General features: G+C 41.6%; 2 protein-coding genes across 2 annotated transcripts in view; one reads left to right on the top strand and one right to left on the bottom strand.

Annotated features, from left to right (window-relative positions):
- Positions 1 to 5,090, top strand: part of SLC18A2 (solute carrier family 18 member A2) — a 36,807-nt gene extending 31,717 nt beyond the window's left edge. Inside the window, exon 16 of the mRNA XM_028121844.2 lies at positions 2,818 to 5,090. Coding sequence (XP_027977645.1) covers positions 2,818 to 2,922 — 105 coding nt within the window. The 3' untranslated portion in view covers positions 2,923 to 5,090. The remainder of the gene's footprint in view (positions 1 to 2,817) is intronic.
- The window catches only part of PDZD8 (PDZ domain containing 8), an 81,191-nt gene continuing 71,823 nt past the window's right edge, over positions 3,136 to 12,503 (bottom strand). The window contains exon 5 of the mRNA XM_028121843.2: positions 3,136 to 10,751. Within this exon, the coding sequence (XP_027977644.1) occupies positions 8,548 to 10,751 (2,204 nt within the window). The 3' untranslated portion in view covers positions 3,136 to 8,547. The remainder of the gene's footprint in view (positions 10,752 to 12,503) is intronic.

The following is a 12,503-nucleotide window of genomic DNA, read 5'->3' as shown; positions in this document are numbered from 1 at the left end:
CCCACTTTCTCCTGTTCACCCCCCTTCTGTCCCTGGCTCTTTGGGAATATTACAGATGCCGTCTGGCTTATTTGATCACATATAACTTGTTAAAAAAGCAGATGTCACAGATGTCACACATTCTTTCAAAAGAGGTTCAGAAGCCAGTAAGCTAGGTTTTAAGAGCTACGAAACAGTATTTCAAGAAAGAAAACTTATTTATCTGGACTAGGCTTTGTGTGCAAATGTGATTTGGCTGCATTGATAACTTCTGACCACTGAAGTCTGTTCGATGCTCCTATCATCAGTCTGACTGAACTTCCCTTGCAACACAGCTGTTTGAGTCCGTACTAGGTGCCCAGTGTTAGGTTTCTGGGATCCTTAAGAAGTCTACATATACGCAGAGTCAGGTCTGGGGGGACGGGCGGTGAACCAAGAGAGGGCAGTTATGAGAGGGGTAGAATGACAGCCATCCTTCCCAAGGCTCTTGCTGCCTGTGGGTCAGGGATCGAGGCCCCTTGCCTGGCGTTCAGGGCCCTGCAGTCTGGTTCTGGTTGGTCTTTCTAGTTAACGTCTGTGTACCTCAACGTCAGACCTCTGTGGTGGTCAGGCTGGCTCACTTATTGTCTCTGTTTTTATTTTATTATTTTATTTTTATATTCTTTTTGAGAGAGAGCGAGAGTGAGCAAGTGTGCTGGTTGGGGGAGGTGGTCAGAGGGAGAGGGAGAGAGAGAGAAGCCCAAGAAGACTGCTTGCTGAGTGTGGAGCCCAGTGCGGGGCTCAGTCTCATGACCCTCTGAGATCATGACCTGAGCCGAAATCGAGAGTCAGCCGCTTAACCGACTGAGCCACCTAGGCACCCATGCCCCTGTTTTACATAGTGGCTCGTCGAGGAGATAATTCATACTGTGCTCACAGTTCCTTTGCTGTGCCCATCCTTCCCATCCTTCAAGGTTCAGCTCGTGTCCCATCTCCTCCATACAGCTATCCCTGAGCACTTCACCCACCTGTGTGTGCTGTGGGACCTGTCCTTCCCTTGTGGGGAAGTTATGGAGGTGCTGGGTTAGGACCTTAGGGGGACGGCAGCAGGTGCCCAGCAGGCTGTTGGTAGCCATTCGGCTCTGCTGTAGTTCTAGATGATACTGTATCACTAAGGCAGTGCTTCTCATAGCATGTTGACACCACTGTCATGAAGGGTTAGGGACCTGAATTTCAGGTTTAATTTCACCCCCCCCAGGTGATTCTTGTGCATGTTTCTTTGAGGATCACTACCCTGTAGAGGTGAGACGTTGAGATCTTTGGAGGTTAAACCTTTTGTGTAACAAGGATATGTCCATACGGGGAGAATGGTCCTCGTGGACAATGTCTGTTGCATCAGTTACTGAGTTTTAGAAATTGAACTCTTTATTAAATACATGTATCAATTCACTTGGCATGAAGCATAAAAAAAAAAAGTTAAATTTGCAGCTGATGATTTGAGCTGGCAGCCTGACTTAGAGGGTCAAGAAAGTCATTATCTTAACATGTCACCCAGGCAGATCATTTTAGAATTTCTCAGGAAATGATAAATGGGTTAGCACTGAGTGGAGTCATGGAAGTTATCAAATGTATGGGGCAAGACCTGGGGGGCGTAGCTGACAAACACCGAGAGAGGTTGCCGTAGGCCAACATGAGATAAATTTTAACAGATAAATGTTTCCAAGTAGATTTTCATGCTGCAAAAAAAGGTATTGGGGGAATAGTTTATATGGAGGAAGACTCCAGAAGGCACAGCTGGTGGGAGAATCCATGAGTTGTACCCAGTGTCCTGCCCTGCAGTGCCGCCCCCCCCCCCCCCCCCCCCCCCCCCCGCCTACAGCAGGAACAGACTTTGGCACAAGGCTATCTGGCGCATATCTGCCCCATTCTAGCTGTACGTCTCATGGTCATGTTCTTTAATCGCTGTGCCTACACAGAGGGTTATGGGCCTACCACCTAGAGTGCTCGTGAAGCTGAGGTCTTGCAGCAAGGCCGCTCGGCAGGGGCCTGGCAGGATCGGGGCAGCTGTATTCTCAGACAAGAGGCTTGGTCTGCACATGTTCAAGAGGAATAATGATTACCAGGACTTATTAACTGAGGATCAATGGACTGTTCTTCAGTAACAGTGAGAAGGCACACGATTTTTATGTTCATTAGAGTGTCTTTTTGTGTGTTTTAAAACCTCCATTTGAGCAAGAGGAAGACACCCAGGATTTGGGGAGAGGTGCTCTGGAAATGCCATTTATGAAGACAGGGGGCCCTGTGATTAGTGTAGGGAAACCTAAGGGGCCAGGGCAGTGGTCTTAAGATATCCTAAGGGCAGTCTGTGAAGATGGCTCGAATCTGAGCCGGATCCACGTAGAGAAACAAGGGAGGCAGTTTAGCCTCAGGTACATTTCCAAGAGGAGTTCACCTCATGGAGGATATGTTGCCACCGGGAAATCCGTGCATTAGCAGTTGGACTGGGTGACCTACAGGATTCCTACCCCCTTCTCACCCCAGTCCCAATTCCAAGATTCTAAACAGAATCTTCCTAAACGTGACCCGCACAGCCCTTGCTTCATGGCTTGCAGGTTGCCCTGACTGGACTTCACAGCCCTGGGGGAGACCGCGGCTGTGGTCTCTCTCGCCTGGAACCCTCCCGGAGTGTGGAACCCCGGGGCTTCTGGGCCAGGCACCTGGCAGTTGCACCCAAGGACTGGTTGACAGCGGGTGGTGCTAGATACAGCTTTCCAACTAGTAATCCTTAAAGATGGTAGGTTAAAACCATCTTCTCTTTATGAAAGAAGGTTAATATATCTGCACTTGGCTCTCTTTCAGGCTATTCTCATGGATCACAACTGTCCCATTAAAACAAAAATGTACACCCAGAATAATATCCAGTCGTATCCGGTAGGTGATGATGAAGAATCTGAAAGTGACTGAGATCCTCAAAAGTCTCAAAGTATTTATTGTATAAAACCGTGTTTCCAGAAGTGAAATGACTCCTCCGGAACGGTCTTAGTCCTACCATTCATCCCTGGTGAAAGCAAAACAACCAAAGGTTATTCATTCTTCTCCATGGTTGTGATTGATTGCCAACAGCCTTATAAAGAAAAAGCAGCTTTTCTAGGGGTTTGTATAAATAGTGTTGAAAACTTTATTTTATGTATTTGATTTTATTAAATATTGTACAATATATTTTGACGAAATAGATATAGTGTAAATCTATAAATATTTGAATCCAAATCAAATATAATTTTTAAAAAACTTACATTCATGAACACTTGGGCAAAAAAAATCTTATATTTTTTCTGAATATTGGTAATGAGTGTTTAAAATGAAAGCACACATTATCTCCGAGACACTTCCAACACTGAGAAACTAGAAGGAAGTCTGAAAAACAGAATCAAGTAAGACAGCATATGATGTTGTGACACTGAGTGTGGTTAACTTGTAATTACTATCAGTATACTTATGAGCTAAAAGCTAGTTATCTCAAATGCAGAGGACAGGAAGTTGAGTCCATCATCTTTTGGACTTACCCATAATCGTGGCTGGCATTAGTTTTCTACAGAATCATCTACCTGGAAACAGATGGTCGTAAATTATGTATTTACACGTCGTGTGGCGGGCAGCGGACAGTAAAGCCAATAGGGAAAATAGTAAATATTCTGAAAGCAGAGAAAAGCACCCAGAAGTATAGTTATGAACAACTAGCTTTCCCTTTCTAGTATATATTTGATTGTCCTAGGATGAAAAGAAAATTGAGGGTAGATACACCTTCTACTGTCGAGGTTGTTTAAGCATAAGTATATTAACATCTAGTTCAACTTTTAGAAACTTAAAAGGCTAATAGCTGCTATGATGTGAAAAAAATCTGACCATACCTTTTTGACCTGGGAAGAGGTCATCCAAGTGTCTATTAAGTTTTGAATTGCAACTATTATTTTTTAGACTTCTGAAGGTTGTTCACATTAATGTGAAAAATTTTAAACGAAGATGGAGGAGGAATGAAATTATCTTGAATCACATTAGGAAAACAGGTAAAAATAGTAGGTCAGGACACATTCCCTTTCAAAGACAGAAAAACCCTAGAAACATCTAGAAATGTCTGTGTATTCTTCTATCATCTAGTGCTGTATAATGTGGTTTTTCTAAGCATGACAACATTGACGTGCCTTTTCAATTTAACAGCAAATACTGTGTTAGCACTGTCAGTTGCCATCAGGTTTTGTATGAGATGTGATTGGAGTGTGCAGATAGTATAGAATGTCTCAGATAATACTTGTAAATTCTGTAGTTCTGCAATCAACAAAAATTACCTAATGTCTGTACTTTGTTAAGCTAAAATTGTGTTTCTGTTAACTTGGTCAAGGAGCAGAGAAGTTTAGAACAAGGACTCAATCTCTAAGAGAGTAGCTGGTACTTTCCATTTGCTTTATGAAGCTTCTCGGTAGCTTTATGAAGCTTCTTGGAGTGACTTCAAATCTGAAGTGCAGTGTGGTGGAAGCAAACAAGTTTCCTCCTCACATATTTGCACTGGGCAACTTACAAATCTCTGACTTTGTAAGATGGCTCTAGAAGCACTTTCATATGGCTAACGTAAACCATCAGAATTGTTCTCTACTCCCACAGGGGAGACCCTTCAAGAACGTGCTACAGATCAATTCTCTTAGAGGGCTGGTGGCTCTCCCTGACCACAATACTGTATGATTTACTCCAATTTCATTCTTGCCTTTATGGCTTCAGTCTCTTCAAGAATGACTGGCAGAGGCATGCCCACTGTTGATCTCTAGAAAGAGCGTAAAAGACATGTGAGTTTTTCAGAACTGTTTTGGGAGCAAAAGTATCAATTATATCTGAGGGGGAAAATTACAAGGTCTTTTATAGGACTAATATTCTGGCCTTAGCAAAACTGTGAAGTGAGGCTTTTTTTTCTCAATGTATAGGAACCGTGAACATACAGCTCCCTGAATGTTTTTTTGAGGTGGGTTTTTATGTTTGTACCTGGCAAAACAGATACAAAATCGTTAATGAGGTAGCAAAGAATATTCAGTTCTTTCTTCTGACTGCTAAGTGTATGTGCATACATGTTTTAGCTAGTTTCCTTAATAAATCTTCTGAACACTACTGTGCCTGTTTGTATTCCTTTATAAACCAGACATGATCGTTGGAATAAAATACATAAGGTGTTGACTGTGAATATCTAATTAAAAACTATTCTTTTCTGCTTGCAGGCATCAGGTAAAAACTCAGGTTAGTCTTAACCCTACTTTTTGGCTTTGCAAAATTGGCTTTAGATTGAAATCTGTAACTAGTCCCATGGTGTCAATGTGGAAAAGCCCAGTTAAGTTACCCTTGCATTTCTAAAGTTAAATTGCCTTCCTGACTGTCGTGAACAAATCTAAAGTTAAATTGCTTTCCTGACTGTTGTGAACAAATAACTGTATCTGATGGAAGTAACTAAGCTCTTCCACACGGTGAGCCCACATGGCCCTGGAATCCAGACAACGTAGGGTGTGTACGTGTGTCTTTCAGGCATGAGACTCACAGGCATGAGAATCGCAGTTTTACTCAGATCTTAGAGGGGCTCTACAACCTTCCCCAAGCCTTCTATTAAAGGAAAGCTATTATCTCAATTTAGAAAGAAAGACGATACATTTTCAAAGTGATTTTAAATTTATTCACTTTTAGGGAAATTAAGATCTTTGTAATCAGGAGCCACGTTATTTTCAAACTGCCTTTCAAAAAATCGAGATAAATTTAGAGCTTGACAGTACCCTTCAATTTTCAGCTTTTCTCAAAATCGTAAAATAGCCAATAGCATTTCAGCTATTCTGATACTTGAGTATAGGACTTAATATTAGGAAATGTAGCATATTCTGATTCCAAAATAATGCTAAAATATTGTTCAGCTTGATTGTTTAACCTAGTTCTTCACCTCGCCTAAATACCAGAAATACAGAAAATAGTCTAATTCCTAATAAATAGCAGGGCCGATCCATACATCTGAGATTTCACAGCTTAGAAAAACAACAGTAAAACCGGAATTTAATGCTTTTAGGCAAATTTCAAAAGAGCAATTTTGTTTAGCAAAAGTGGACTTTGTGAAGAGCTTGTTTGCATGGCCAAATTCTACCAGGCGGTAATATCCAAAGAGATGTAGCAATCACCTCTTTCAGATGTTAGCAAATGAAGATATTCTTGTTTTCTGTGGTAGTTCTTTTTATTATTTTTTAGCTATTGATAACATAGCATGGTAGCAAGATTACATCAGGAATGTAATAGAATACAACTGTTTTCATGGAAGCCTCACACCTCACTATCCCCTAGGCTATTTGGAGTGACCACCTCCCCCACACTAAAGCACAACTGTGATGCTTCTACTGCCTGTCCAAGTAGATAGAAAAATATTGCACTACATTAAAGGTAGATTTTACAAATATCATTAGCAGCATTACTGAGCTTTTCATAATTGTGGTTCTACAGAGTTAAATACTTTTAAAACAGGAGATTTTTATGAACCAAAATTTTGCATTATTTCTGCAGCTCTTTCAAATGCATCGGTTTCAGCAGCATGCTTGGATGTCACTAAAACTCCTGTGGTGTCATCCATCCATACACACCAGCCACTTACAGACACTGGCTTTCCAGGTCATCACCGGTAAGTTATTTTTCATAAGATAAAAGTTGGTTATTACATTGGGCAGACTGTTTCAGGCACATTACAGAACTTTTTTTTAGCTTTCAGAGAAGTTGGTGTATAAAGACTTCCACAGCAGTGTTCTTTTAAAATACAAGCATGCTTAACACAAAAAAGGGGATACACAGATCTATTTTTGTTATCAACTTGGCCAATAAAGGTACTTCCTAATATTTCACTTAATAAAAGTAGAATAACTCCTCTACCTTCAAAAATGTTTTTGTCCCCCATTTGAGTCATATTTTTTCTTGAATACTTTTTTTACTATTCAGAACACTTCTGCAGTTCTGTTGTTCTCCTCACAACAATCCTGTGAGGTAGTTAAAGTATTGTTTATTCCTACTTTGGAGCTGGGGAGACTGCGGCATGGAACCTTCTTGTGATTATAAAGTTCATTAATGGCCAGTGGAAGAGCTTGACCTTTAACTCTTGCCTGGAGTCCTGGGCTATAAACCTGGGCCAGAACGCTTACTGTTACATCTTACAACTATGCCTCTTCCCTGCCGGCCACCGAAACTGTCCCACCTAGCTTTAAATTCATGTCAATCTTTAGTATATGTCATTTATCACAGAGTTACCTACAAGAGGAAAACAGACATATAAAAGGCCAAAACTTTTATGGTATACCAACAGAGGTCATGCTCACATGTTTTCCCTCAGTCACATGTTACTGGGGTCCACACAATGGACCGAGTATTGGAACACATCTTTATTATCAGAGAACTGATCCCCATTCCTATGTATCTATACTGTTTTTTTATTTTTTTTAAACAAAAGACTGTCTGAACTATAGACACGTTCAGAATGACCACCATTCCTTCAACCTACAGCATGTCAATCTATCTTGCATGATTCCTTTACAACATCCTCCTGCATGAAAATGTTCCTAAAACAAAATAGCCAAACCCAGTTATCAACACGGTCATTTTAAGAACAGTCCTCTGAAACTTTATCCTTGACGTGCTTTATTTCCCATGGGAGAACTGAAAATGAAAAAAATCAAATGTTCAGAACTTCCATTTAAAGGGAGAAAGCATCCACATTTTGAAAGATTTTATTTCAAAATCCTACTGGTTACTGTTTTTTTTAGTAATCCTCTCTACAAAATTCTTGACCAACTGCATTCTCTATTTCCTATTACATTTTGTTTTTCAATGCAACCTCTTCAAATTAATAACTGTATTCTCACTAAAACTGCAGAAAAACTAGAAAATTCACAGGATAGAAAGCAAGCAATACACGTAAACTTTTTTTTTTTTACTAATCAGTGTAACTGACTAAAGCCGCAGCATCTGCTTTTATGTTACATTTGGCAAAAACAAAAAACCACCCTCAAAACCCCAAAATAAAAATTTCAAGCAAGTAGAGATGACAAACTTTCTAACACGAAGATTCAAAACCTGTTCCCTCAATGACTGCCGTTGTCAATTTGGGCATGCAGCAAACTTGTTATAACCGTGATGGAAATGAAAATACTTCAAGAATTTGGACAGTATCCTATTTAACACTCATTCAAAACTAAGATGAAGGAAAGTAACACAATGAGACATCACACGTACATAAACATGAAAAGTTAGCTTACATAATTACATAATTAGAAAAAGTTAGAAATAAATTAGTAAAAATAAATTCCCAGTATAAACCCAAAAACGCATATAGCTATAAATGCAATCTGAAACAACCAATGTAGTGAGCTGGTCATGTTTTTGCTGGAAAACCACCTTTTTTCACTCTTGTTCTTACACAAGCAAATGGCTGTGGAGAAGCAGGCCGAAGTGCATTAGAAGAGGGCTTCCATGTGGGTTATCTGTGGTACTTGAGATGCAACTTTTCCCTAATCACTCAAAGTTTAAACAGGCTGTCTGTTAAACAGACTCTGATGGGCCAAATAAGTCCTCTGATATGCTGCTGAATGGCTGGGAGTCTATTAGTTGGGTTATTTCATTATCGAGGTCTTCTTCTGTATCATCTGTGTACTTGCTTATTTTTTTGGAGTGCTGCTCCAAAGACAGACTTTCCAAAGATTCAAGATCTTCAATGCCCGCTCTGTAGTGGATCATGAGAAGTGTTAGAGCTTGTAGCCTTTCACCTGATTTAGACAAAGCAGCAGAAAGAAGGGATTTTTTCCTTGATTCAGTTGCTTCTTTTTCTTCTCTAACAAGGGAATTATTATGTTCCAGCTCCTGGTCAATTTCGTTCTGCAGTTTATCCAGCATGAACTCTAATTTCTGGATCCTCTCCTCTGTAGGCAAGCCCCTGTACAGATCGCGGCCGATTTCTTTAACTGCAATGAAAACGCTGTCGTCCAGACCACCCTCCTTCCTCACCAACTTTATTCCTGTGTTGTTTCCCCGTTTAGAAGGACTGTTCGGACCACAGACCTCTGTGTCACTGCCTTCGTTGTCTGATGTGTTGGGTGTGTGTTTTGGTGAAGGTTCCACTAGATCAGTTCCTGGTTCAGAAAGGCGAGTTTTAGAGACTTGGCGCAAATTTAACAAACGAGAGCTCGTGTTGATGATGTGTCTTGTCAAACCTGTTGTTTTATTGACTGACTTGCTAGCTTCAGCATCAACACGAGGAGGCAGGCCTAAGAAGGTTTCTTGTCCTTCCAGCCTGAGGTTTTTCAGGGTCCGGTCTATCCGCCTATCAGCTGCTCCACAAAGAGGTGTCTCCGCTAGACACTTTTCCTGACATTTTTTATGGCAAACGTAAGCACAGAACATACACTGGGAAGCAGCTTTAGTCCACACTTTTTTCTTACAGTAATCACACCAAGTTGGGTTCTGGAACTGAGTATCCTGGAAACTATGTTTATTTTCTGTTAAACCCATCTGTCCAACAAAATGTTCCTCTTTAGGTAGGGCAGAAACCTCTTCGACCAAATGGAGTTCTTTTTCTTTCTCTAAGTTAGTAACTATAGGGTGGTCTGGTTCTCCTTCTTTCAAATATTTGAAGTGAATGGTAATGTCACCAAAGCAAAACTTGTCATTGAATCCCTTTTGCATACTCAGATTCCGTAGTGCGGTTCTCGTAACCATTGCCTTAGGTGAGGGGGCTTCCAGTCTGAATTTTGAAAAGTATTCCATGTTTGATGTAGCCAGGCATCCTAAAGCCACCTCTTCAAGTTTTAAGCTGACATGCCCCAAACAGATAAGACCCCCTAACTTGAAAGGATCTCTGCACCACAGTGCAATGTTTAAGTATCTGTGGCAGGCTTCTATGTCAAAGAAACAGGTTGCTCTGGTTCTTGTCCATTTTCCTAGCTTATTACGGTAAGGAATTTCTGATGATTCCCACGTCTGAGGGTCATCTGAACTGTCCTTAGGAGGGCAGGAACCTTCTGAAGTAAAATCTCTCGCCACTTCTTGCTTTGCTAAAAATGGCTTAGATGCAGCAGCTACATCTTCTGTATGATCCATATTTTTCGCTTGCTTTTCAGCAGGTTTATCCGCGGGAGGAGGCAGCACCTTTTCTGGCTTTTCAGGGAGAACATCTGGTTCTGTCTGGTTTGGGGTGTCGGCAGAAGGCAAAGGAGCTTTCACTTGTGGTCGTGGTGGCACGGGTGGTTTGAAAGTGGATCCTTGGGTGGGTTTTGACCCTTGTGTTGGGTCTGTTAACTCAGAAGCTTTTAGGGCCAAGGGTTTATTTCCCTCTTTACATGGAGGTTTTGGTGGTGGTGGGTGATTTCCTACAGCTAGTTTACGGTTTAAAACTGGTGATGTCGTTGCAAGGGGTTTAACAGAAAGTGTTGCTGGGGTACGTTTGGGGCTGTGACTTACTGACGGAGTCTCTTCTTTGAGCTCATTCTGCGCTCTGACGTCACTTGCCAAGTCTTCAAATTCAGAATCCAAATCTCTATTTTCAGCATCTACCGCCAACCCAGTGGTTTCCTCTTCGTAGTTTGGCGGGCACGAGCTTGACAGAAAGTTTTCTTCCAACTGCCCAAAGTTATCTGGCAGCGCTGCGCCTTGACTGCCCTGGCCGACAGGCCTCTCGTAGTACACCAGGACCCGGTCCCCAGCCTGCTTGATCAGCTTCAACACCTGCAGGGTAGATGTGATCTTCACACCTGTCGTAAGATTTTAAAAGGGAAAACATGTAAATTACTGAGATGAAAATCACTTAAGTTTGCTGAATGTAACTGCCCTTAGTTTATGATTATGGAAAAGCAATACAGAAATGTGGTGAATGATCAAATTCAGAGACCAATGCTTGAAGTAAACTTAGCAAAATACTGTATTATGAATAGCGGACTCTTTTACATATTCTTTTTATTAGCCCTACCCATCAAACTAATCTTTTTATCAGGACCAGAAAGAACAAGGAAAGCATAAATTGCTTTAAAGTTTAACAAGGTGGTCACTATCTGCATCGATACTATCAGCTTAAATTTTCATTTTATTGGGCGCCTGGGTGGCTCAGATGGTTAAATGTCTGCCTTCGGCTCAGGTCAGAATCCCAGAGTCCTGGGATCGGGTCCCGCATCGGGCTCCCTGCTCCTTGGGAGCCTGCTTCTCCCTCTGCCTCTCTCTCTCTCTCTCTGTCTCTCATGAATAAATAAAATCTTAAAAAGAAAGAACAAGCAACTTAAAAAAAAAATTTTTCATTTTATTATGTTCTAATAGGTGGCTACATTAACCCCGTTTGAAATTCAAAAGGTACAGAAAAATGCAGAGTGAAAAATCTCCCTTCCACCTCTATTTCCCAACCACACTGCCCCTTCCCCGAGGCAGTCAAAGCTAGCAGCTTCCGGTGGAGTCTCTTCCAGAGGTACTCTAGGTGTTATCTTTAAAGGCTCTATTTGTTTCCTGCCCCTCCCCCCACCCTCCCCCAAACAGTACTTACCCAAGCTAGCCCTTTCTGTAGGACTTAGAAAAAGGTGAGAAGGGGTCTTTGCTTTCCAAAGGTCTTAGGGCCACCCTAAATAAATCAGAGTAACATCAGCCCCATCTAACAACCTGACTTCAGAGTTCCTCAACCTATAACCTCTCCTACCTCAGCTGCCCAGGCAAGATCATGCTTTAGACCTGATTATCACTTGGAATTTCCCACATCAGAGATCTTTCACTTGTAATTAATCTCTGCTCACAATCTCCTGTTTGTTACTAACTGAATCTGTTTTGAGGTAATTTCCAGGCCCAATCATTCTTCCTTTGCTGTCCTGGTCCAGCTGGTTGGTCTCCTAACACCACTTGCTTTTCTCCCCAACCTTAGTCTCAAGATTTCACTGATGTTCACTTACATCAAGATTTGGGATTCTTCTGCCCTGGCACTTTCCTCTTCTGTCTACCTGGCTTTCTGATCCCAGCTTGCTAGCCCCATCTCCTTTTTCTGTTCCTGGGCTTACCACCGGTACCTAGTGCTAACGGATGCTGGCCATCTTCAGCAAGGCATTCTTTTGAATTGTTTCTGGTCTCTAAACAACTAAGTCTCTAAAACCCCAGCTTCAAACCCTCCCTACTGTCTTTTATTCTGCAGGTGATCTCATTTACTGCAGAGATCAACAAGCAGCCACCTTTTCTCCTGGCCAGTCATTTTTAGTATGAACCTATCTCTGAGGATGAAGTAGCCCTTGACTTGTACTTTGGATCCTATTGCCCATCTCCTTCAGGACTTTGCTCCCTCAGCTATCCTGGGCTCATTCTTTATTCCCTTCCTTCTTCTCCTGTAAAACCTTTTTCTTGGTTTTCACACTGTACTACTAATTTGGCTCTGACCACCTCTGCTTTCTTTTTCTCCATCCATATCTGCGCCTTGTACCAAACGTCCCCGTGGCTTTTATATGCCCTAGTTCTCTCCCTTTTTACTCTCTCCCTGGATC

Source organism: Eumetopias jubatus, unplaced genomic scaffold (genome assembly GCF_037043125.1).
Source record: "Eumetopias jubatus isolate StellerSeaLion01/CBP00866 unplaced genomic scaffold, mEumJub1_p1.0 scaffold_17, whole genome shotgun sequence".
NCBI lineage: Eukaryota > Metazoa > Chordata > Mammalia > Carnivora > Otariidae > Eumetopias > Eumetopias jubatus.
The sequence above is the reverse complement of the archived record's forward strand: the minus strand, read 5'-3'. Positions and strand labels throughout refer to the sequence as shown.